The sequence below is a fragment of the Mycteria americana genome, chromosome 24 (assembly GCF_035582795.1).
Source record: "Mycteria americana isolate JAX WOST 10 ecotype Jacksonville Zoo and Gardens chromosome 24, USCA_MyAme_1.0, whole genome shotgun sequence".
Classification (NCBI taxonomy): domain Eukaryota; kingdom Metazoa; phylum Chordata; class Aves; order Ciconiiformes; family Ciconiidae; genus Mycteria; species Mycteria americana.
In genome coordinates this window covers 261,124-285,511 of record NC_134388.1, presented here as the reverse complement: position 1 = coordinate 285,511, position 24,388 = coordinate 261,124, and the positions used below count along the sequence as shown (strand labels likewise).

The window sequence follows — 24,388 nt, the reverse complement described above, 5'->3', positions numbered from 1 at the left end:
CAGTCCACATTGGGAACTGAAAGGTCTGAAATTTCCAGACACATTAAAAGGAAAGAGAATGTTTCTGCCAGGTGTCAGGGCAGCTTGCCAACAAGTTTTTTATTGAAAAACTATTCAAAGTATCCCGACTGATTTCTTAATTTTGTTTAATCCCTGTCTTCTCTCTCTTTCCTGCTGGTTTGTTATGGTCATGGCATAAAATCTTACTATAACAGAAACAAGCCAGTTGCAATTGATGAAGATAGGGTGTCATTAACCAAAGTTACAATTACTCTGTTGCTGAGGTTTTGAGTTTAACTATGAATTATGGGACCAATCCTACTTTTATGAACATGATTGGGAAATCAAAGCCTGAAATTCTTCCTAAGGGACGTTTGTACATGTTGGATGTGTGCTCTGACTCAGTTTTCAGTTAAATCTTGTTCCAAGCACAACCCTAAGAGGATGATGCTTGTACTGATTTCAACATCACAGATTCATCATCTCAGTTGCAGGGATGGTCTCATCATGGCAGTCTATCAGCTCTCTGGAAGACAGAAGGAGAAAGTCTGAGAACTAAACTCTACCACTCTCCACAGCTAGGGAAGGCCAGGTACAGTCAGTGAGACAATTCTCATCTCAAGACTACTTCTTCATCAGTGAGCTTCCCTCCCTTCACAGTTTACATGGGAAGGTTCACGCCGAGCCATTTTATTCAGTAATCACCAAAGAACAAACTGTCCTGTTAGTTAAAACTAAATGGATTAATCAGGAAGGGGCATAAATTGATACTCCTCCACCTTGCAAGAGTGGCCTACACGCTCTCTGCAGAGACTTTCACAGTTAGCGTGAGATACAAGAAATAATTTAACTTTGGGGGGGGTTGGCTTTTTTTTTCTCCCACAAATGTTTTTGAATTTATAAGGGTGCCACTCTGCAAATATCTTCTAGTACTAGGAAATGCAGAACCAGTGACAGCAGCAACCAGAACTTCTATTCTTTGAACTGCACAATCTCTTTTAGCCTCATGCTTTCCTTTGGCAGAGGGCTATCCCTGTACTCCTGGAATAGTCTCTGCTTTCTCTTTCTTACAGGAGAATGCTTCACATCGAAGTTAAACTGACTGTTCCGTTTGATACAAGATCTCAAGTCACTACAGTGCTACTGTCCAAACTGAGCCAAGTCAGTTCAGTTTTCAATTAAATACTACAATGTGTCCCACAACTTTGCACAAAAAGCCTGCTTATAGGACCTAACAGGAAGCTGTTTTCACATACTTCCTGATTATTGACCAACAAAAGTCTCTGTGCAAAATGAATTTCAGAAAGATACATTTAAAAATAAAATACTTGAAAAGGGTGTCCTTTTCTACCTTTCTTCTGGTTCTGAGTTCAAGTATATGTTCCCTGCAGATCAACAGTATCCCTTTCTTTTAATGTACAACACGGTTCACATATTGTCGCAACCCTCCTAAGAAGAGACCTAATCTTTCTGACTAAAATCCTCCTCCAGTGCAATTTGGGAACTATGTGGATTCAAATTCACTGACGTTGGCTTTCAGTTCCCTAACATCCAAAAATCACTGGTCAAGTCCAAAATCAGATTGTTAAATTGGATGTAAATTCTGTTTTTCAACTTTCTGCTTTACTATCCCTCAAAGCACTTCAGTTTCCACATTTTCCTAACCATACAGGCAAGAAACACTTTGCAATAGAAGCTGTGATTCCTTCATAATCATAGCACTCCAAGAATTGGATTTTTACAGAAAAGGGTCTCAAACATTATAGAACTAGTAGAGAAGTTGACATCCCTGCTTGCAGGCATATGTCAAGGGAAAAGTTCTGCTAAGGTATACAGGTACTTAAAATCAGGCTCCAAGTTAAGGGTTGCAGGACGTATCTTCTACTCACAAGCACAATCTGGAAACATCAAAGGAAGAGGAGAGGTTCCCAACTTCTAGGTCCTCTCTTTTGTCAGGACATCATTACCTATCTCCCCCAGCACTTGCTTCAGTATTGTGGCAAAGACTAGGAGCGCTGCAGCGGTAACAAGCTTTCTGCTTTCCAGCACTGAATGCCCCATTTTCCCACTGTCCCTAGAGCAATCTGGCTCACAGAAGAGTTGCTTCACCAAAGTGTGAGCTGTTGCTTCTCCCCCAGGGCTGCACCCACAACCTCCTCAGCTCTCCCAGGCCCCACCCAACTACTGCATGTCCTCTTCCCACAGCCACCACCTAATCCACAGAACAAGTGGTTGTTAAAAGGATGTCACTGTCTCAGTTTTTCCCAGTTCAGACAGCAGGTGCCAAGGAGAGGAAAATCCATGCTTGAGGAAGCGGGGTCTTTCCCAGGTTTAATCTCCAAATCAAGAAGATGGAACCATCGGCCAAGCATGGTGGCTGATGTAGTTGCTGAATGAGGGATTGCAGAAAATCCTCTGGGCTTCTCCTGCCTCTTAGTATTTTCCTGGAGTTCTGACACAGATAAATGACACGAACACATTACAGCATTTCTGAAATCCCAGAGCAGGCACCACCAGGAACACAGAGAGCATCTAGAGAAAAAACCTCTCTGCACCTGATGCACAGTTGCAAATAATAGGTGAGGGCAGAATGAATTGCCAGAGGCCAAGCTAAAGCCACCAAAACCAAACTTGTATACTAGTTACATACACTCATTTTGACCCACAGACCAGATGTACAAAGCTACAAAGTCAAGGCCACCTACATGGAGAATGAGAAATAACACACACATCCCTTCTGTCTGCAATTCTCAAACTTTGTGCAAATTATTTTAAACAGGGCTAGAGCCACTGTACACACAAGGTAACGGAGCAACAGAGGACTTGATTCCTCTCATTCACTAGGGAGAAGCTTTCTTCTCCAGGATGAACTGAACATGAAACAGTAATGACTGAGAATGAGATGTCATGCTGAAATAAATGACTGCAAAGAGTTAGGAGAAACAAGAATACAGCTCAGAACACTGGCCTGTAATTGGCATAGGTAAGATAGTGGCATGATTATAGGTTTCCTGCACCTGTAAAATGGGCTTGTGATATTATCTTTTTTTAAGGGTGTGACAAGAAGCTTTTATTTAATGAAGTTTGTGAATCAAAACAGCTTTAAAATTAATGAGTAGGACCAGGCCTGCAGAAACTCTCCCAGCTGAGGCAGCGCTTGGATGGGAAAGAAAAAAATCTTTTTACCTGGCCATCGGCATCTAAAAGCAGATGGAAAAGATATTTAGATTGACTAGGAGCGGTGTGGCAGGAGGAAGGGGGATAAAGGGACAGAGTCACAAAAGCACAGAATCAATGCTGGAAGGGACCTCTGGAGATCATTCAGCCCACCTCTGCTGCTCAAGCAGGGTCAGCTACAGCAGGCTGTGGAGGGCTGTGTCCAGCTGGGTTTCGAGCACCTCCACTCCCCCTCTGGGGAACCTGTTCCAACATTCGACCACCCTCACAGTAAAAGAGTGTTTTCTTATGTTCAGATGGAGTATCATGTATTTCCGTTTGTTCCCATTGCCTCTTCTCCTGTCACTGGGCACCACTGAGAAGAGTTTGGCTCCTTCTTCCTCCTGTTCATGCCTTGTACTGGGGAGCCTAGAACTGGACAGTCCTAGTCAACGCAGGACACACTGGCTAATCTCCAGCTTCACATGGCAAATGTGTCCAAGTCGCTGACTGACAGTGCCTACCTGAAGGAGTACTGTATCCAGCCATGTCTTGCAGATCAGCAAGGAAGAAATGTGAGTCACATGGAATTTATGGAATGCACACTAAACATATTGTTTACAAAGAAGAGATTTGGATTCCAATTTTGTATCATCATAAAATGATTATTTAAAGAGTAATTCACACATTTGTGTTTACGTAAAAATACTGGCTATAATTTGTTGTTTTTTTTTTTTTTTTTTAAAAACATTCTCACAGCAGAGCTCTGAATCATTTCACCTTCGCTAAACTTTTCCAAGCTGTCCTTGTATCACAGAGAATCTGGAGAAGAAACACCTTTTTAGCCTACAGCGGTCTGCTTCCATTTTCTTGTGCAGCCACTTTTTTTAAAAAGATGACAAAAAGATTTTAATTGTCCTTTTTCCCTCTTTCTAAGCTTAAAACCATTTCAGATTTGACTAAACTATTTCAAAAGATTACCTCTTCCATCAGCAACTAGGAATAGGGATTTTTCAATCCAGTGAAGATCACTTTGAAGAGTATTCAAAATCACGAAAGGGTACTTACTCTGCAGTCTTGACAGTAGCTGACACTATGGTAAATATCAGTTATCCAGCAGCAAATCATGTTGTTTTGCAGACCACACTAACTATTGACTAAACTGCATAAAGCAACAGCACCAGCTCAGGACCTTTATGAAACTCAGAGTCGGTGAACCCTGCAGCATTTCTAGCTATGCCTTTGCCGTAACCCCCAAATTTTCTGTCCTGAAGAGTAATATGCAAAACATTCAAATGGCTCTGGCCAGAAAGAAGCAGCTACAAATGTCTCTACATGGCACTCCCAAGGACATGACACTCCTGAACAGCAGTGGTCAGTGAAATGCATGCGTTCGTGTGGCTATGTGGTGCTGATTCTGAGGTCAGGTGACTCAGCCCAATCTAATGCATCTAATTCAGGCTTGTCTGTCAGGTGCGATACCCCAGATCCCCATTACCCAAGATAAAGGAGATTTAACTATATTTGGGTAGTCTAAACATGATTTCTGCTGCACTCGACCCAGAAACAGCAAGTCATGGGCAACAGAATGCAAAACAGTGTGTCTGCCTTCTAATACACAAGCATAAACCTCATCTAGGGCCTACCTGTTTTAAGTGTAGGAACTCACATTGCTTAGAATTAGACCTTAAGGGTCGGGGTTGTGTTCTATATTCAACACACTACTTTAGCCAGTAGACAGGGCTGGAAACAAAGAGCTGAAAAATGTACCTCAGCAGACTTTATGACCTGGAGTTTCTGTGGACCTCTTCAGTCATTCAGTGGCACAGACAATAAAGACAGCTTTTGGACCCAAACTGCCAGCATTATCCCTCAAAAAACCCAAACAGTACTAAATAACTTACCTTTCAAAGGCACATCGAACGACAACCAAGATTAGAGCAAAAGGGATACTGAGCAGGAGATCACGAGGCTGAGGGTAACGGACGTCTTCAGACTCTTGCATGTCCTCCCAGGTGATTCCTGGGGGCAGCCAGAACTCATGCTGCCACAGCCACTCATTCAGAGAGCGTGCCATCCTGGAAGGAAGAGAGACCAGAATAAACTGAGGACAGCCTCGCACGCAGCAAACCTGTCAGCACAAGCCAGTGAAGCAGAGGAAGGAGGACACCCTCGCTGAGGTTGCATCTGGCTGTGAAAGCAGAAGAGGTGTGGAACACATCTGTGCCCAAGGAACTCATAACCTGCTCGCAGATTTTTATCAGGTGCTCGGTGACTGCTGACTCCTGCCACAGAACCAAAAAAGGGCTAAAATGGAGAGAAGGGCCTCAGAGTTCAACAGAACATTAGTGTCATTCTCAGCAAGACGTATGGGAAAGTTTTAAGTTTAATACTGCAGCTTCTCAGACTCATAGGTTCCTTTCTACCAGACTGACAGCTTGGTATCACGAGGATGTGGCAAGTCTGCTCCAGGGCTGGCTGCCAGCTGTCCTTTTATATGTACATATCCTTATTTTTTAGTCTTTCATCTTTTGTATTTATTTGTTTCTATTTACACATTGCAATTCCACTGTGTGCATATGTATGCATTATAATTAATACTATACTGAGACTTCAGCTTTAAAAAAAAAAAGAAAAAAAGATCTATCTTCTGCTTTAAATGATTAAGGAAAGTACTCCCAGGTAAGAAATGTTGTGCTAAGTGGTAAGCTGGATTCTTAATGTAATTTTAAAGACCATGCCTGAAGGTGGGATTTACATCCATGATCAGAGAATTTAGCAGCATAAAAGACAGTGGAATGGGTGTAACAAAGCATTAAACACAAAAATACTGTTGCTAGATAATTCTACCTCATACACACATATGAACTGCACTGCCTTCTGATACAGGCTGCTCATTCTAGCTGGTAACAACAAATATCCCAACCACAAGCTCTGAACAGAAGTCAAACAGACTCTGTGCAGCACAGAACAAGGAAAGGGGAAGCGTGGGAATGAGATGCCCGTGGAGGTCACCTGGACAGCACACGGGAAATGCCACCTTACCAAACAAAGGGAAAAAACATATAATTTAAGTGTCTGACCTGAGTATCAGAAAGCATCTCACCCAGTGGGGGCCCAAACCCTGGCCCATTTTCTGCAAGGAGAACTGCCTAACAGATCGAAAATGAATCATACGTTTGATTTTGAAGATATCTTTAATTCAGAAGTAGTTTCTTTGTTAGTTAAACTGAAGATCTGCCTTATCCCAGAATTTTGCAGAGTCTGAGGGATATCATCTGAATCATAATGTCTTTTCTTGATTTGGACCTTATTCATCTCAATGTGTCTCTTGATCTGACTACAACAGGGAAGAACAGGACCCTATTTCTTCAAATTTGACTCTCATTTCTCCTGGAGCATGCACAGCCAATTCAGTATGATGACAATGCTGATTACAAATATATGGGTAATTGATACCAAGTGGATGCAAACTTTCTGACCATTTAAGATATACAAAGCAGGAAAACACTTTCCCCTTTTCCCCAAAGAAAAAAGAAAACGATCTTACTAAAAATGCATTCTTCTCCTCCTCCCTGCATATTCCCTGATTTCGGCTTTTGATACCAAAACCCACAACATAAGAATACCTCCTAAAAATCAAGAGCCTGATACACTGCAGAACGGCAACCAAAAGAAGTGGCAGTAAGGCTAATACCCAACCTCACTAGCACTGAAAAGAACATCCAGGTCTTTTAGCAGCTTTCGGTTTGACAATGATCACAGTATTTTCTTTCTGGTGCAGCTTCTGGGACTCTGGAAACTGTGGTTTTGCTCCCACTTCTAGGCTGTTCTCCATTCCTTCTGCTAGCTCTCCTTCCAGTGCAATGTCTGGACAAAAATCATCAGCACATAAAATGAACACAAACAGGATTTACAGACTCTTCATATTCTGTTTTAAGAGCCTGACAATCAAGATGCAACAGTTTTTAAGTTGCCTGCCAAATCTCGAGTCTCTACAACTCTCTGGCACCGAGAGTAGAACCTAACTTCCCCCATCAAGCCTGTTTTATGGTGGGAACATCTGCTACCTACTCCCTGTCCCCTTTTCCTCTGCCAGGGCTGTAGGATCCTTTCACACCAGTTCCCTTCCCGTCTTGCCTTTGCTCATTCAGCAAAGGCACCTGAAGCCAGCACCATGGGAGAGTGGTGACAGGGCTCGTTGTGCATTGAAAAGAGAGAAGCTAGCTGAAGCACATATACATACGTGCTAGAGAAAGCTTTTCAGACTACTCAGTAAACATGCTATTAACCAGCATAGCTCCATTTGGGTGACACAGACATAAGCCCATGGGACAGGCTGGCTACTGTGCTGAACCTCAGCGCCTCAGTCAACCATGTTCTCAGGATGTCCCCGCGTCTCCTGTAGACTGTTTGAACACAGGTTTCTGCACAAAACACCACAGTTACAGAGCAGAAAGTGTCTGTGTAGAAGCAAACTGGATGAGTATGGGTTAGCCTACGATGAATTCGACACACTGTCACTATGAAGCGTGGTGACAGTGTTCCAAAACAGCTTGTGCACTTCAGATAGGTACTGGATACAAGCTTAGAAAAGCCAGATAATCTAAGCGAGGTGTCTGAATTACAAAGAGCTTTACAAGGCATGAAAGACACCAACCTCAAAAGTAGTGGTAAACTTTCTTAGCTGTTAAAGATCTCAGCTCTAGTCAGGAAAAGCATCAGGACATCAGGAATACCTAGGAGAACTAGAGAGAGAAATTACACTTCCTCCCTGCCTCAGCTCTTCAGAAAACATTTCTTCACTACCACAGGGTTATCCCACCGTGCAGAGACAGCAGGCATGCTAGGGAAAGCTGCCACAGTAGCTAGCTTTGCAATTACACAACCAAGGATTCCCCCTCCAGAACTCTATCTATCTGGCAGCAACACAAACAGATGCAATGCACGCTTGGTAGAGGACAGCAGCTGAACTCTGCTGAGGGCTCTCTGTGGGGAGTATATAAAATAAGTCTTCCAATTTGCTTAGTGGGAATATTCTTAGATTCAAAGTGATGAGGAAGTAAACAGCCATTATCTAATCTTCTCTCATGTGCAAACTATATATAGTCAGGATCACCTTCCTGGAAGATTTCTTTATTTCTGCAGCTATCTTTACACGTAACAAAAATATAGAAAAGGGTACAGTTTGAAGCAACCTATTTATCTTTTGCAATTTACACAGGCCACGTTCCAAAGTCGAAGCAGCTAGAAAGCTGAAGATAACAGTGTGTCTAAAATGCCCTTTAAGCACTCACAGAAAAGCGTAAGCAGGCCCATTGCTGTCTCAAAAGTTCTTTATGCCTCACAGAGCGCCCTGTGTTATTAGTGGTAGCTTTGTGATAATATACAGGACGAAGCCCTCCAGCTCTGAATACAAGTGCAACAGAGAGACAGCCTCTCACGCAAAGAGTTCAGCAAGAACAACGGAAAAAACCAACATTGCAAAACACTCTCCCATACCTGACACTAAATAGATCAGCATTACGATTTCACAAACAGTAAGCAAAATAGTAAATGCTGGAAGAACAGCATTAAGTTTGTCGTAGAATATATATGTAAGTTTGAAATCAAGAATAGAGAAGTATCACAGCTATGCCATGGGGACAGGGAGGACAAGGCTTTGGCACTTACCAAGCCTATACTGTGACAAGATCAGGCACTCAATATATAATCCAACAAAGATCCTTTAAGTTGACACAGCTAGTGTCATTTTATCTGAATCCTCAGAGTTACAAATATCTCTGCTGTCAGGCTGCCCTGAGCTGCTCCAAGGAAAGCAGAAACTGTTGTGCTGGCCAACAGGAACACACCTGCAGTGTGTGTGCTGCAGCAGAGAGCAGGACTGCAGGGCTCCCTGAACCCTGAGCCATTGTCCTGGTTTCAGTTGAGATAGAGTTAATTTTCTTTATAGTGGCTGGTATGGGGCTATGTTTTGGATTTGTGCTGAAGACAGTGTTGATAATACAGAGATGTTTTAGTTGTTGCTGCACTAGTCAAGGACTTTCCAGCTTCCCGTGCTCTGCCAGGTGCAGAAGAAGCTGGGAGGGGACACAGCCAGGATAGTTGATCCAAACTGACCAAAGGGCTATTCCATACCACATGATGTCATGCTCAGTATATAAAGCTGGGGAAGAAGAAGGAAGGGGGGACATTTGGAGTGATGGCGTTTGTCTTCCCAAGTAACCATTACGCGTGATGGAGCCCTGCTTTCCTGGAGATGGCTGAACACCTGCCTGACCATGGGAAGTAGTGAATTAATTCCTTGCTTTGTTTTGCTTGCGTGCGCGGCTTTTGCTTTACCTATTAAACTGTTTTTATCTCAACCCTCAAGTTTTCTTACTTTTGCTCTTCCGATTCTCTCCCCCATCCCACTGAGGGGGAGTGAGAGAGCGGCTGCGTGGTGCTTAGTTGCCGGCTGGGGCTAAACCACGACAGCCAGAGATCAGGAACACTACTATACTTAAACCCTGTAGGGACATATTTATATACAGTTTCACTTTCAAAGCAGAACTGACTGAGAAGAAGCACAACATCTAGCTAGAAAGGTTACTCCTTGTCTCACAGGTAAAATAGCTAAGCAGGTTTACCCAGAAAATGTAACTGTTGCTCACATCTACAAAGAGTTATTCTGCTGCTTCGCTTACAGAATCTATTCCCCAGCTAAACACTAATATATAGGTACATGAATACTCATGTAAATTCACACGTCAATATAGGAGATAAGGGTGGAGGAGAAGCAGAGAGACAGAAAAGACTTACAAGTCTTTGTAAAGAACTAGGTAATTACCCTCTCACTCTGAAGAAGACGAGGTGTAGGTATCTGCCCTGCAGTTTACAGCTACAGCTTACGCTAGACATTATTGCATTAGCCACTGTTCACTGCTTATACTCTTAAGATAATATAAAGATCCATCATAAAAGAAAAGATTACACTGGAGTTTTCAATTTGCTTTTAAAACAAGAAAAAGGTCCATGTTTTTTTTAAAAAAGCTTATACTGGAGTTTTTAATTTGCTTTTTGACTAACCAATATCCCTTCCTGCAACCCTCCTCCCCCTGCCTTAACCTTAGCGCAGCACATACTGGTAACATTGATGGGACGGAAATTTTAGTCTTTGCTGTATGAATTCTGACCCCAATAGCACTGAACTTCCAACTTCTTTCCAAATTCCAACATAGAACTTGCTAGGTTGTTTCCTCCTCCTCTCTACCTCAAGAAGCTGTTAATTTTAGGAATAGCCAAGACTTCACTGCGCCACTTTCAGCTTTTTGCTATGACAGGCAACAATAATCCCTTCAATAAGGGTACCACGCTGTATTGGAGGGGTCTCCATGTTTTTGCATCAGTTTTTCATACTAGAAAGCTGCTCCTAAACCTCTGGCAGGTACAAAATAATCACAATAAAGAATTTTAACGCCACTTGTTTTTGCATTAACACTGGGTTTCACCACAAACAAGTTGTTCTTACTGTTTATAGAACAGTATTTTTCTCTCACAGTTCATTGTCTATGCTAAACAAGTCCACTGCTTCTAATCCTCTCTATATTGTATATAGCTAATACAACTAGCTATAGCCAGAGAAACGGAAAACCTTTCTTTGCACATTCCTCTCTTTCTGACTAGATTCTGTTTCTCAACAGGATTTCTGAGAGGACTCTCTAGCATTAACATCCGCACTTTTTAATACAAATTTCTGCTCTTGGTCCCCAAATACGCAGCTCTGCACACTGTGCTATTCAAGGTCACCTCATTCCTCTCACTCTGCCTACGAAGGCCTTCCAGGTCTTGATGATACCAGAGAGGGTCCCCTGTCTGCAGGGGGATTGTACGGGTTCGTGGGTGGACAATGCCACAGGTACAAACATCCCTGAAGTGGCTCTGGGCCAAGCTGTTTAGGTCTGCCGAGTCTTATTAGCTTAAGTGCAGCATCACGCTAACAACATCGCTGCCAGGACTTGCACAGGTATTCCTGCAGAAGCCTTCCTGGTACAGCCAGTTTTCCCAGGACTTGATTAACCACCAGCAGCACAGTACTGCCACAGGGGAAATTATTAGTTAATGTGGAAGCACACCACCATAAGGATGCACTATATTGCTTCTCAGTTCAAGTTGCTTTATTTTTGACATGGGGCTATGGCTGAAATAATTAAAACCAAAAAAGCCTCTTAAATCTTGATATGCTGGAGAGCAAAATGTAGAGGCTTGTCCTACCTTTCTGAGAAGCAGCTGGGGTCAAGAAACAGAGTCCTCTGCATATTTATAAAGGTTCTTCTTATTTCAAATTGGAAGAGCCATTGCATTCCAGTCCTACTCTGGTCCATGCTTCCTGAAGTTGGGTTACCACTGCATATTATGCATTTGAACCTTTAACTCATTTTGCTAAGAAATCAATTGTTCAAGAATTCCATGGGTAAATTCTCTCCTGATAGATCTTCTAGGCAGCTTCTTACTTATTTGATACTTCCCATAATCCTGATGTTTTCCACTTTAACTAAAACTACCTGCTACAGCTACACAAGAGAAGGTACTAGTTCAGACATGAAGTTTACTGCACCTCTCTTATGCAGAAATAAATAATTTTAACAAAGAAAGCTCAGATTAACGTGACATAGGCTATCTTTTGAACACCCATATTATATTTAATCTCTTAATCTCAGTCTCCAGGGGTTTTTTGCCTTTTTTTTTTTTTCTTTTGTAAAATCTTCATACTAAAGATCACAATACTGGGATTATAGTCGCTTGGGGTAATTTTTTCTTCATGTATTTTTTCTAATATTTTTCATACATTTTTTGTAACATTTTTCATACATTTTTTCTAACATACATCAGGTATTGCCACTAAAGATTTGGTAAAATTTACAGATTAAAAAAATCTTTGCTCCAAAATTCTTAATCACATGTATCATTATTTTCAGCATGCAGAGATGGAGATTAGCAAGTTCCAGTCTCCTGCCTGAAGGGAATACATTAACCTTTTCAAATTTCACTTCAGCTTTGATATGTTCATTTCCATTTCCTCATCCCTGTTAGCTATCCTGGCGTCATACCTGCTTTCTGATATTGCCTTATCCGTAACAACATTTCCTTTGCCTGAGATCCCTCTCTTTCCCTATCCCTCTGTTGGTTCTTCACCATTTTAAGGCTTTTCTTATCATCAAGTGAATGTAACCACGGATGGACAGTGTCCAAGGGACTCAGCTGAAATTCATCAATTAAGAAAAATGCCTCTCTAAGAATGTCCTCCCATGGAAAAAAAAAAATCAAAATCTTTCCTTACAGTTCCAGTCTGTGAGCCACCTATTGACCTTCACTCTCTTGGCATGCCTTCTCCTCACTCCCTTTGTCAAAGTAACTTTCCTACAAAACCCACGACCCTCTACACCTCCATTTCTTTGAACTTCTTTTGCAGATTATCATAAGCCTGCTTGCTCTTGGCCACAACTGCTGCAGAATCTCCAATCACATGGAGGGATTCTGGTATGAATCTTGGGTATGAATCTCTTTTTACCTGCAGCTAATTCTGCTTTATTTCTCCTCTGTTCCCAAGCTTTCTCATCTCTTTCTCTTGTGATTCTGAAGGCCCTTGTCTTTTCCCTAAAACCACAACTGCTGGCAGAATCTCCCCTCTGTTTTTGCATTAAATAAGACTGGTTTTCAACTCTGACTAGTAGTGAAAGAAACAAAACCACAATCTCCTTCCCTTTGTAATCATCCACACTATGCTCTCCAGGCTCACTCTCCTCATCCACACTTTGTTCTCCACATCCTCTTCTTTGGAAGCTGGCTGAAAATTTGAAATTACTTGTGCAGCCTTGTTTCTCCACCAGTGACCAGTTATCCGCAACTTCCTGGCTTTCAGACGTTCTCCTCACTTAGGTCTACCAGCTGACGTTTCCTATCAAATTATTTCATGTCTGCTGCCCACCCAAGAATAAATTCATCTTGCAATTCTTCAACTTTTTCAAGGAACTTTTCACTATTTGTTTACTTCCACTACTAGTCCAACAGAAGCTTGATTCTTCATTCCTAACTTTAAAAGCAGAAAGGGAAAATTTGCTTCCACAGCCCTGACTAAGAAAACATCTCTTTTCAGCCCACTGAGAGAGCTGGGTTCCTCTGCCTTGGTTCCTAGACTTTCCAGTTTTCACCAACATTAACCCTATCTCATACTTTGGTGCAGGCTGCTCATGTGCTGCTCTGTTCAAAGGCAACAATTTTCATATAAACCCTCTTTTGGGAGGGAGACCTCTGTCCCAGAAAAAGCATAAAATGCCCAAACGTTAGAAGCTGCAAATAAAAGTCCAGCAAGCAGACAAACTTGCTTATCTAGATCTCCAGTGAACATCTTCCTTACCCAGCATAAATTACTTACTAACTTCCATACCTTGCGCTCCACTTGCTGGCTCCTTTGTTGCTAGGCTGCTCTGACTGCCCAGGGTTTGGCTCCCAAGCAGACTGCCGGGTATGACCGACAGCACAGGTTTCAGGCTGATGTCACTCATCCACGTCAGAATGCAAATCAGACAGCTCTTCTCACTCCATCATCCCTCATTGAAGGGGATGAGTACAATGCCTTTGTTTGGCTCAGTAAAAAACAAGTACTGGTTTAACCAGTTAAAAACAAGACCAGAAAGGGCACTGAGTACCTCCGGCTTCACCATGTCTTTGGTCAGGAGGTACTCAGAGCAGTGGATCCAAATTTTTCTTAGCCTTCCTCTTGCTGCCAGTGTACCTACAGAAGCCCTCCTGGTTGTCCTTCACATCCCTCACTCCAGCTGAGCTTTGGCTTTCCTATCTTCATTCTTGTAAGCTCAGGCAACACTTCTATATTCCTCCTGGCCATCCATCCCCACTTCCACCTTCCTGATACTTCCATTCTGTGTTTGAGCTCAATCAACAGTTCCATGTTCATCCCTGCTGGTCTCCTACCATTTTTGTTCACTGTCTTGCATGTTGGGATGGAATACACTTGTGCGTGGTGGAGGCTGTCCTGGAAGATCAACCAGCTGTCTGGGCCCCTTTGCCTGCCAGGACAGTCTCCCATGAGATCCTGCCAAGCAGATCCCTGAACAAGCCAAAACCCACTCTCCTGAAATTTAAGAAAACCCCAAGAACTTACATGCACATTTTGAAATACCACGGCTGTTTCTGCCATATTCCTCCCCCAGGAACATGGAGATGCTTCCCTACTAAGGCTGAAGAAACCTGGTTTGAACTGCAGCACCTGCTGTCAAACTAGTCTCAAAAATCATAGAATCATAGAACGGTTTGGGTTAGAAGGGACCTTAAAGATCATCTAGTTCCAACCCCCCCCTGCCATGGGCAGGGACACCTTCCACTAGACCAGGTTGCTCAAAGCCCCATCCAACCTGGCCTTGAACACTTCCAGGGATGGGGCATCCGCAACTTCTCTGGGCAACCTGTTCCAGTGCCTCACCATCCTCACAGTGAATAATTTCTTCCTTATACCTAATCTAAATCTACCCTCTTTCAGTTTAAAGCCTTTACCCCTTGTACTATCACTACACGCACTTGTAAAAAGTCCCTCTCCAGCTTTCTTGTAGGCCCCCTTCAAGTACTGGAAGGCTGCTATAAGGTCTCCCTGGAGCCTTCTCTTCTCCAGGCTGAACAACCCGAACTCTCTCAGTGTGTCTTCATAGGAGAAGTGCTCCAGCCCTCTGATTATCTTCTTGGCCCTCCTCTGGACTCGCTCCAACAGGTCCATGTCCTTCCTGTGTTGGGGCCCCGAGAGCTGAATGCAGTACTCCAGGTGGGGTCTCACGAGAGCGGAGTAGAGGGGGAGAATCACCTCCCTCGACCTGCTGGTCACGCTGCTTTTGATGCAGCCCAGGATACACTGGCTTTCTGGGCTGCAAGCACACGTTGCTGGGTCATGTCGAGCTTCTCGTCAACCAACACCCCCAAGTCCCTCTCCTCAGGGCTGCTCTCAATCCATTCTCCCCCCAGCTTGTATTTGTGCTTGGGATTGCCCCAACCCATGTGCAGGACCTTGCATGTGGCCGTGCTGAACTTCATTAGGTTTGCAGGGGCCCACCTCTCAAGCCTGTCAAGGTCCCTCTGGATGGCATCCCTTTCCTCCAGTGTGTCAACCACACCACACAGCTTGGTGTCATCAGCAAACTTCCTGAGGGTGCACTCAATCCCACTGCCCTTGTTGCCAACAAAGATGTTAAATAGTGCTAGTCCCAATACCGACCCCTGAGGAACACCACTTGCCACTGGTCTCCACTTAGAACTTGCCACTGGTCTCCACTTGGACATCGAGCCGTTGACCGCAACCCTTTGAGTGTGACCATCTAGCCAATTCCTTATCCACTGAGTGGTCTGTCAAATCCATGTCTCTCCAATTTAGAGACAAGGATGTCGTGCGGGACAGTGTCAAATGCTTTGAACAAGTCCAGGTAGGTGATGTCAGTTGCTCTTCCCTTATCCACCAGCACTGTAACCCCGTCGTAGAAGGCCACCAAATTCACCAGGCACGATTTGCCCTTAGTGAAGCCATATTGGCTGTCACCAATCACCTTATTTTCCATGTGCCTTAGCACAGTTTCCAGTGGGATCTGCTCCATGATCTTGCCGGGCACAGAGGTGAGACTGACTGGCCTGTAGTTCCCTGGGTCTTCCTTTTCTCCCTTTTTAAAAATGGGGGTTATGTTTCCCCTTTTCCAGTCAGTGGGAACTTTACCGGACTGCCATGACTTCTCAAATATGATGGATAGTGGCTTAGCAACTTCACTTGCCAGTTCCCTCAGGACCTGCGGATGCATTTCATCAGGTGATAAAATAAAGTGCTGTGTTAAGCTACCAGTGTAAAGCTACCAGCAGAGACAAAAGCTGAAGACCTTTCCAGGCTCTGCCTGGCACTTACCCCATGGCTGTATTATTAAATGAAGCAACATTCCTTTATTACTTCCAGTGCAGAGTGAGGTAACATAAACGTCATTGTCCTGACACTTGGGAACAGTCAGTATTCTGCTACTGAACACTATCTCTACAAACAAAAAAATGTTCAACAAAAAACCACTGGAGACCACATGCTGATTGTTTTGGTAAGGCACAAGAACACCATGTGCTACCATCACTGTGTAAAAAACTACAGACCATACTACATCTTAATAAGAATATCAGACACTACTAGTGTCCCAGTAAGGCAACTGAGGCATCCAAAGTACCAGTTAGAACATCTCCACAAAATACATAAAGAGATGTATTTCCAGATCTACATGTGTTTCTTGAGAGAGTACAAATGTAAAATGCAAGAAGGAGGCACCTATAAAATCCAAACAAGCTACTCAGCAATTTATTTGGGTTTTTTCCTTCATTCTTTCTTCTAATGCTTGCTATTTCCTCCAGTCTCACTGTAGAAATAGCAGTCACTGGCTGACATCACTTGATAGAACTGAGGAAGAAAATAAAGTTATTGGCCTCAGGCCACAGTGAGCTAAGAATTCAGGTTGGAAGATCACACAAAGAAATCAAGAGGGAGCTTCCGTCCACCTGAACTGCTCATCTCTCCTTTCTCTGAATTCATCAGTACCAAAACAAAGCAAAAGTCAGGCAGTCTTAGTGAGACCTTCTCCTTCAAACTGAGTTAAGAGACAGTAAAAACTGCCAAAAAGCCCTCTAAGCAGAAATGCTATTTATCCCCAAAGACTGTACCAACAAGCAGTTTGTACACCAATAGAAGCATTTTCACAGATTTTGGAAGGAGAAAGGAACAAAAAGGAATCACACACTGTGAGAATACACACTCAATAAGGCTCAAAACTTTAAGCATGAGCAGCAATAACTTTGTGAGATCCTCAAAACTCTTCCAAAGGCAAGTTCTGGCCTTACAACCCAGGTCCTGTGCATGGAGGTTCAGATGCTGGAGAAACAGAAAATAATTTGCCCAGACCTTTCAATACGATACATATCCCAGACATCTTTTCTAGTGCCAACTGAAATTTTTCAACTGATTATGACTCTATCTGTTACTCAACAATCATATATCAGGCCTCAAAAAGTTTAATTCTAACTTAAAAACTGGGAAAAATAAAAAGCAGGTAGTAGGTTCAAGTTTCCAAGCCATACTCAAGTCACATTAAAATACCACACAGCTCTCAATAAAGTCTCTTTCATGTAAGCTCATGGGACAGTGCAATGCTTGTCCAATGCACTACCTGATTCTTCAGCCCTTTCAAAGCCCAAATATTCCTTAACAGTCATATGGTTCTGGTCTGACAGCCCTCTCCTAATCTGTCCTCTAAGAATCACCCTTGGTGAGCCTTTCTGTTCCCTTCCAGGAGAGCTCTTCCTCTTCTGCCCTGCCACCTCTGGCCACAGGCTTAATTCTGCAGTTTGTAGCAGCCCTCAGAAGCTCTTCATTCCTAGTTTCATTTACAGTTCCTACTTACCTGCAGTTCAAAGCTTCACCATTGCTTCTTACTTGTACAGTCAACCCCTACAGTGAACCAAGCACTCGGTTATCCTTCTCTGTCCCACAAATGTGTCATTTCCCCAAAGATGTGTTTTCTAATTGATCACACCAGCAACTGTGAGCATTCAGCTAAATGAAGCACTGAACTCCTGAACTGCTAATCTTAGGTCAAAATGAGAGAATCAGTTGTGATAAAATATGAAGACAAAGGGACGGATGTGCATGACTTCTCTGCCACAGATCTAGCAAAGATAAAACATCAAAGTGGAATTGGATCATCTTGAATGCCAATGCAGATTAGAAAAGTGCTTATCTATCAGTCGAGATGAATTTGTTTGCATGAAGTTGAGGGAGGCATCCTATATTACAACCTAGTACACCTACAAGATGCAGAGAATGAGTTTTCACACAGTTCTTGTTCTCCTCCCTCATGCAGGAAACACACAGGCTTTAATTACTCCATATGAGCTGGCTTTGAATTTCAGTATCAACAGTTCCATCAGTTTCCCAGGTATTTGTTCCCACAAACTCCCCAGGCTGTTCCAAGGCTTAGAGGAAAAAAAAATAAATTTTATTAGTCTAAAATTAAGATTTTTTTTAAACAATACTCTTATACCTCTAAAACTAGTACATGTTTTCATTATTTTTCATTTTGAAACACAAAACTTAAAACGTTATCCAAGAATAACATCTACATTCCCAACATTACCGCAAAAGCAAAATACATTAAAAACACTAAGAAAGAGCAACCAATAGAAAGATTTCCCTTTCTCCAAGATTAAAAGAATTGTGACTCACTTTTCACAACCATTACTGCTTAATGAGTAATGCAATCTATCATATGATGATGGTTATTTTTAAAAAAAACTGAATATGAATTATTCTTGATTAACACAGATAACTTAAAAGCCCTTAATATGGAGAGCTTATAAAGCAGAATGTAAAACACACATTCTTTCAAACAGGCACTGTCCTTCTCTGATCTTTGCTGGAACAGTATCTAACATCAAGAGAACCTGTCTCCAACTGAACTTTACCTATTACATAAACAACTCATTATGGGACAGTATATTATTTGTCATGATACTGAAGGCTGCAACCACATTGTGTTATTTATCCAGCAATTTTGGCGTTACAGGATGGTTTCTGAATTCAACGTACCATTGGGACCATTTTAATGAGTGATCCTGCCAAATACAGACAGAGTGTTTGTTTCAGATTGCTTAGCGAGGTGGTCTTCTTAGTCTTCTTATCAACATGGTCAGTCCTTAAGCTGCAGATTCCGCCTCCTGCTCTGCTAATGAGGAGTCCCTGTGTTATGCTGCAGGCATGAGGGGACTGGGACAGATAACTCAAACAACACATTTATTCCACACTGGGCCAATCTCTCTACAATACATATATTAATTTATCTTCACTGCAGCCAATTATTCTGCCCTGCCTGAGCTAAGACAATCATGCCTACACCAGCTGCAGAGGGGGAATACGCCAGCCCTGAGCACAGGCCAGAGTGACGGCCACAGCCATTTGGATCCCCCTGCACAAAGTCAGCACCTGTGGCTCTCGCAGCACAGCCCTGATTCATGCTGGCTGAGCTCAGCATTTATTTTTAAAATACAGATACGAAGGGTCACTTTCTCCTTGCTTCAATTCACCACAAATAACTTTACACAAAAAATCACATAGAAATTATTATTTTGGGAATTCTGCCTTCGTGCTTTTACTTCAGCATCATCTGTAAATAGAAAAATTCCTCTGATCTTTTCTTTGAAAACATTAAATGCAAACTCTGACATAACATCCTTCAAATCCTCCAGAAGGAGGCTATCTTTCATGTATGTATGAAGAAAGACAGACAGATGAGCAATAAGGAAGCAGTTGCCCAAAAAGCTCTGATGGCACCCCAGGTGTAAAAATAACACTGCTTTCTACAAAAAAATAACCTGAACACAGCCTGTAGTTTACATCTTTCAAGATTTTTTTTTTTGCCTTATCTCTTTTGATTCAAAGCCTTGACACTTGTTTGGTTGGAAGGCGTATGCCATACCCATGTCTGTGGCCATCTGTGTAACAACCTCACAAAGCAAAATATTTGAAGAATTTCTTGATTTTTGGAACTGACTTCTAAAACAAAGAAACTAGTTGTTATCAAAACCAATTTCAGTAAAAGCTGAATCAATCTTGAAGTTAATGGAATTACTGCAGTTGGTCCTCTTTGAGCATATTTCCTATTTTTTCAAATGAAAGCTACTCTTGAATTAATTAAAACTAAAGCATATTGGAAAAAGGAGTGGGGAACATGCACTGGCTTCTTGACATTGCTGTGTAATTATGGACAAACATGCTGAGGTTTACTCCTCAGTAAACATGAATACACCACGAAAATTACGCTCAACAGAACAAGCAGCCTGCAGTGCATTTTCAAAACTGGGAAAATGATGACATTTGATTTCTCTTTACTTAAGAAGAACCTGTCATGGAATGCCGGTGGAATTAAATATTAAACCTTCAATACAGATATACTAAAGGTTAATAAATGCATACGATAGAGACCCACAATAAAATGAAAGCCTTTATTTGAAAGAGGAGGGTGGTCAAGGACATGGAACAAGGACTTGCAATATATTTCAGCAATCTGTGGAAAACAGCCTACAGTTAGAAGGCCAGTGTGTGAGACCAGGACCACCACTGAGTCACATCATGACTGCATAGCAGGACCAAGGGGAGTAGCTCTGTCTTATTCCTTTGGTGGCAAGGATGCAATTGGTGAAGAGCAACACTTTGCACACCTCAGCCCTTTATGGTAGCTTTGCACCAGACATCATTCTGGGATGGGTAATGGCTCCTGGAACTGATCTCCCTGACATAACGAAACAAGGACCTGCATTGTGTATGCCGGGGCTTTATACCCTGCTAGGCAAGGATGCAGTGCCCCAGCTCTTGGCAGAGTTTCCTATACACCTCTTTATCAGATGTACTCCAGGTCTGGAGACATAGCTGGAGCTTTTACAACACAACCTGCAGTGTGTTGGACTGCAATGAAAACGGTAGTGTAAATTCTAAACCTGTGACATATTCCATTGAAGTGTTCTATTACTCTATTAATATTAACTAGAATAAGGATAATTAATTTTACTAGTAGGAAATAATTACACAATTTTGGCTTTCTAAAGAGCAAACTATTTTTAAATAAGTTCTTGTATCAGATAAAGACTCTTGGCTTCCCCTTTCCCTTTAGGTGAAAGCATGGGTTTTCTCCTACAGGGAAGAAATCTGGAACAGACATTAGAAATACAAGCAGGAGATAAAACACAGCACAATAAACAATCCTGACCCTGGAAATCTTAATACACTTTTTTTCTTATCAACAGGCTCTAAATTTACAGCTCAAGTAGAGTAATTTCAAATCTGCACTCCCCTCTTTAAACTGGATTTCACTGTGTACTTGTTATGTCATAGCAATGGTTGGATGCATCCAAAGAGTCCAAAATTTAAAAAAAATCTGATTTTCCAGATAGTGCTGTGAGATACAGATTCAATTTCCAGCATTTCAGAGAACAAGTACATGTTAGTTATGGCCCACAGTACAGAACATCAAGATGGACTATTTGTTTTGACTTGTGGATGTTAGACCTTTGAGATTCTATAATCTCATTTCTTGTAAGTTTGCTTTCACCTCAACAAAGCCAAACACCACAGCACAGGCGACCACAGCCAGGGAAGAAACAGATGTGTTTCCTTTAAGATTTTATCAATGGGGGGAGAGATCCACGACAATCCTTAAAATGAAACTCCTGTTCTTTCCAGCGTGAAAAGATTCCCCTGCTGAGACAGGTTCTTTATAACTTAGAGCCAGTGTAAACCAACACTGCCATCAAAGACCAGACCCTGGCCTCCACCCATTCCTGACCAGCACTCCCACTTCACTGCCACCACCCCGCTGTATGCAATACAAGAATTTGTGAGGCTTCACAGACAACCAGGCTGAGAAGAAAATTTGGGTTAAAACTTAAACATTTTTTCTTTTTACTCGGGGTTGATTTTACCCCACGTTGGTTCCTCAGTGCAGTTCACTACCTGGCTTCAAAATCATTTGTGCAGCCTCAATGCAAGGCACCAGAGAAAAGCACAAGTGGCTTGGGGGAGGCAAAGGTGTTACTTGTCTCTACAGAAATGCAGCTCAAGCTGATCAAACTGTACTGTTGCAGTGAATGCCTCCATTGAGCTCCAAATGTCCAACTGCTACACCATACCTGGAAATATCTGGATTCATGTCATCAAGTCCTTACTGGCCTCTGCAAAAGAAACCTGAAAAAAAAAACCAAACCAGAAAATTAAGCCTAAATATATTATATATGCAGCCCAAATCAATTTCTGAGTGTACACATGCAACTAACTTGCAGGGAACCTCAGCATCACATCACATAAGCACTCTGTGCTTGTATTTCTCCCATATTTCTCTTAAGTGTGAGCAGCAAGCTTATAAAACTTTCCCCTACTCATCTTAGACCTGAAAAAGTAGTGTACGATAGCATTCTAGCTGCGTTTTACTCTCTTGCAGAGAAAAGGGCTATGAATTAAGATCTGAAGATTCCCTGAGAGATCTTTCGTTTACAACAACTGCTTCCAAAGTCTTGACAAATCATCATAACCTGGATACGTGGCAACCCAACTGCTACAGAATGGATGTTAGACCACTCTATCTGCTGCAAGCTGTGGTCACAAACCAAACTCTTTTATACTAGTTTTGTGTGCAGTGCTCTCCAGAAAGAGAAGTCCTGTGGTTGTAAACTACCTTGGAAGAAAATGAGGCAAAGCTCAGAAGTATGCCTAGATGGCTTAGCCTTACCACTTGCAGCTGTATTGACTAAACACTCATTTACCATAATCTCTATTTACAAGTAGAAACAACTGGTTTGCAGTTTGATTTTTGTGTGTTGAGCCCGTATATGCTGCTTCCTAGAATCAGAGAATGCAAAAATGAATGATCTACAGAGGCTTTCAGTTCCTTTCCTGGCCTGTGAAGTATTGTTCTCTGCCGTAAACGTTTCAGAAAAGAAAAATTTGTCTAAATCTATGAACTCGAAAGCAATTTTTCCCCCAAAAGCTCTGCAGGGAAGAGTTTAGAATATTATAGAAGCTGGTGTTATAATACAGAATAAAAATTTAGAAAAACAGTATTAATTTTCTCGATATGTATCTCAAAGGACAGAAAGCAATCAGACTTTCCTGACACCTTTTTACTTCTTAAGCCCTCTTGGGCTCATGAATCAAAGATCCTCTTGGGCTCATGAATCAAAGATCTTCAGCTGCCTTTCTGAAAAATTCTCAATTGCAGTAATGACTGATAGAATTGGGTTTGTGTTTACTGGACACTGCTAGGTCTATAAAAATTGGCTGTTGTTGTGATATTGACTCCTTAGAGCTCATGCTCTCCTTCAGACCAGATACCATTTAAGTTCTGCACTCAAAAGGATGTCAGAAAACCATAAGTAGCCTTCAAAAACCACAATAAAAATGCCTTCCATCAAGCTGGTGACCTCATGAAGAGAAGAAAAGGAACTCCATCAAGTGGATAAGTTTTAAAAAGAGGCCTTCTTTAGCTCTATTTCTGCCAAAAAAATGCATACTAGGAAACTGAACTTTTAAGTCTGTGATGATATCTGCATGAGTACACAACCTCATGGCTTCAGAGTTCAGACAGGTTGGTGTCCCCAGGTAGAGTTGGGATGTAGGAGCAGATAGTTTAGACATCCTCAAGCACCACCATTTGTCCCTCTTTCTTGGTAGAGCAGGGTCTCCCCAGACACTGTCTAAGAACATGGGAAAAGGGCACCAAGTCAGAAGAGACATTTTTATTTTGATTAGAGCTGAAATACAGAATTAGCTCCTCAAGCATAGCCTGTAGAGTTGGCAGCAGGAATCTAATCTTTGCCATGTGTGAACAGAGAAGCCAAGTCTCTCTGAATTACCTGCGTGACAGACTGCAAAAATAAATCCAGTTTCTGTGGATTTAGGTGGACTATAACAGAAGGACAATGTAATAATCATTCTTCATTGCAGGTATTTGTTCTTCTTCCTGCCTGGAAGCAGCTATCAAGCTGAGAAATCTCTACTCTCTGCTTTATCTCCTTAATATAAGTCTAACATGAGATGGGAACTAGCTTAAGAAAATTAATATTTTATATGAATTTCACCAGTTTGTAATAGCTAATAATCCAGAACAGGTATTCCTCACTCAGCAACATTGAATCTAGGTAAAAAGCACTTTTGGCTTAACATCAGATGCACTTTTCAATTTTGCCAGCTTCTTTGCTCCTCTGAAGACAAGCATCTCACAAAGTCCGTTATCTTCCAACATACAACCTTAGGTTAACAACATAAAAGCTCTTTCCTTTTTTTTTTTTTTTTTAACAGAAGTAGGGAAAAAGCTCCCCTGCATTTTCAAGTCTCTGTAAGTCTCCTGACTATCTCGATAAACCTGAGCTTGTGGATGCATCAGTCACCAGCAGAGTCTCACATCTCACAACCAGTTGTCCCTGTTGGCCAAAGGAGAGACTGGCTCCTCTGGAGCACAATCACCACATTTCTCCTCTCAAACACACTTTCCACCTGACTTCTGCAAAATTTATGTCATTAAACTTCACATTACACTTGCAAAACAAGGAATTGCCTTTAGATGCTGATACATGATGCAGATAAATAAGCAAGCAGTTTCAAATCTGGCTAGCTAAAGTTCACATGTCCGAC

The 24,388-nt window shown here is 42.1% G+C and overlaps 1 protein-coding gene across 1 annotated transcript in view; it reads right to left on the bottom strand.

The window, feature by feature from the left end:
* CERS4 (ceramide synthase 4) overlaps positions 1-23,687 on the bottom strand; it is a 43,938-nt gene extending 20,251 nt beyond the window's left edge. Inside the window, exons 1-3 of the mRNA XM_075524337.1 lie at positions 23,319-23,687; positions 21,892-21,946; positions 5,061-5,234 (exon numbers count right to left, since the gene is read on the bottom strand). Of these exons, the coding sequence (XP_075380452.1) occupies positions 5,061-5,234; positions 21,892-21,911 (194 nt within the window). The 5' untranslated portion in view covers positions 21,912-21,946; positions 23,319-23,687. The remainder of the gene's footprint in view (positions 1-5,060; positions 5,235-21,891; positions 21,947-23,318) is intronic.
* Positions 23,688-24,388: the final 701 nt, after the last annotated feature.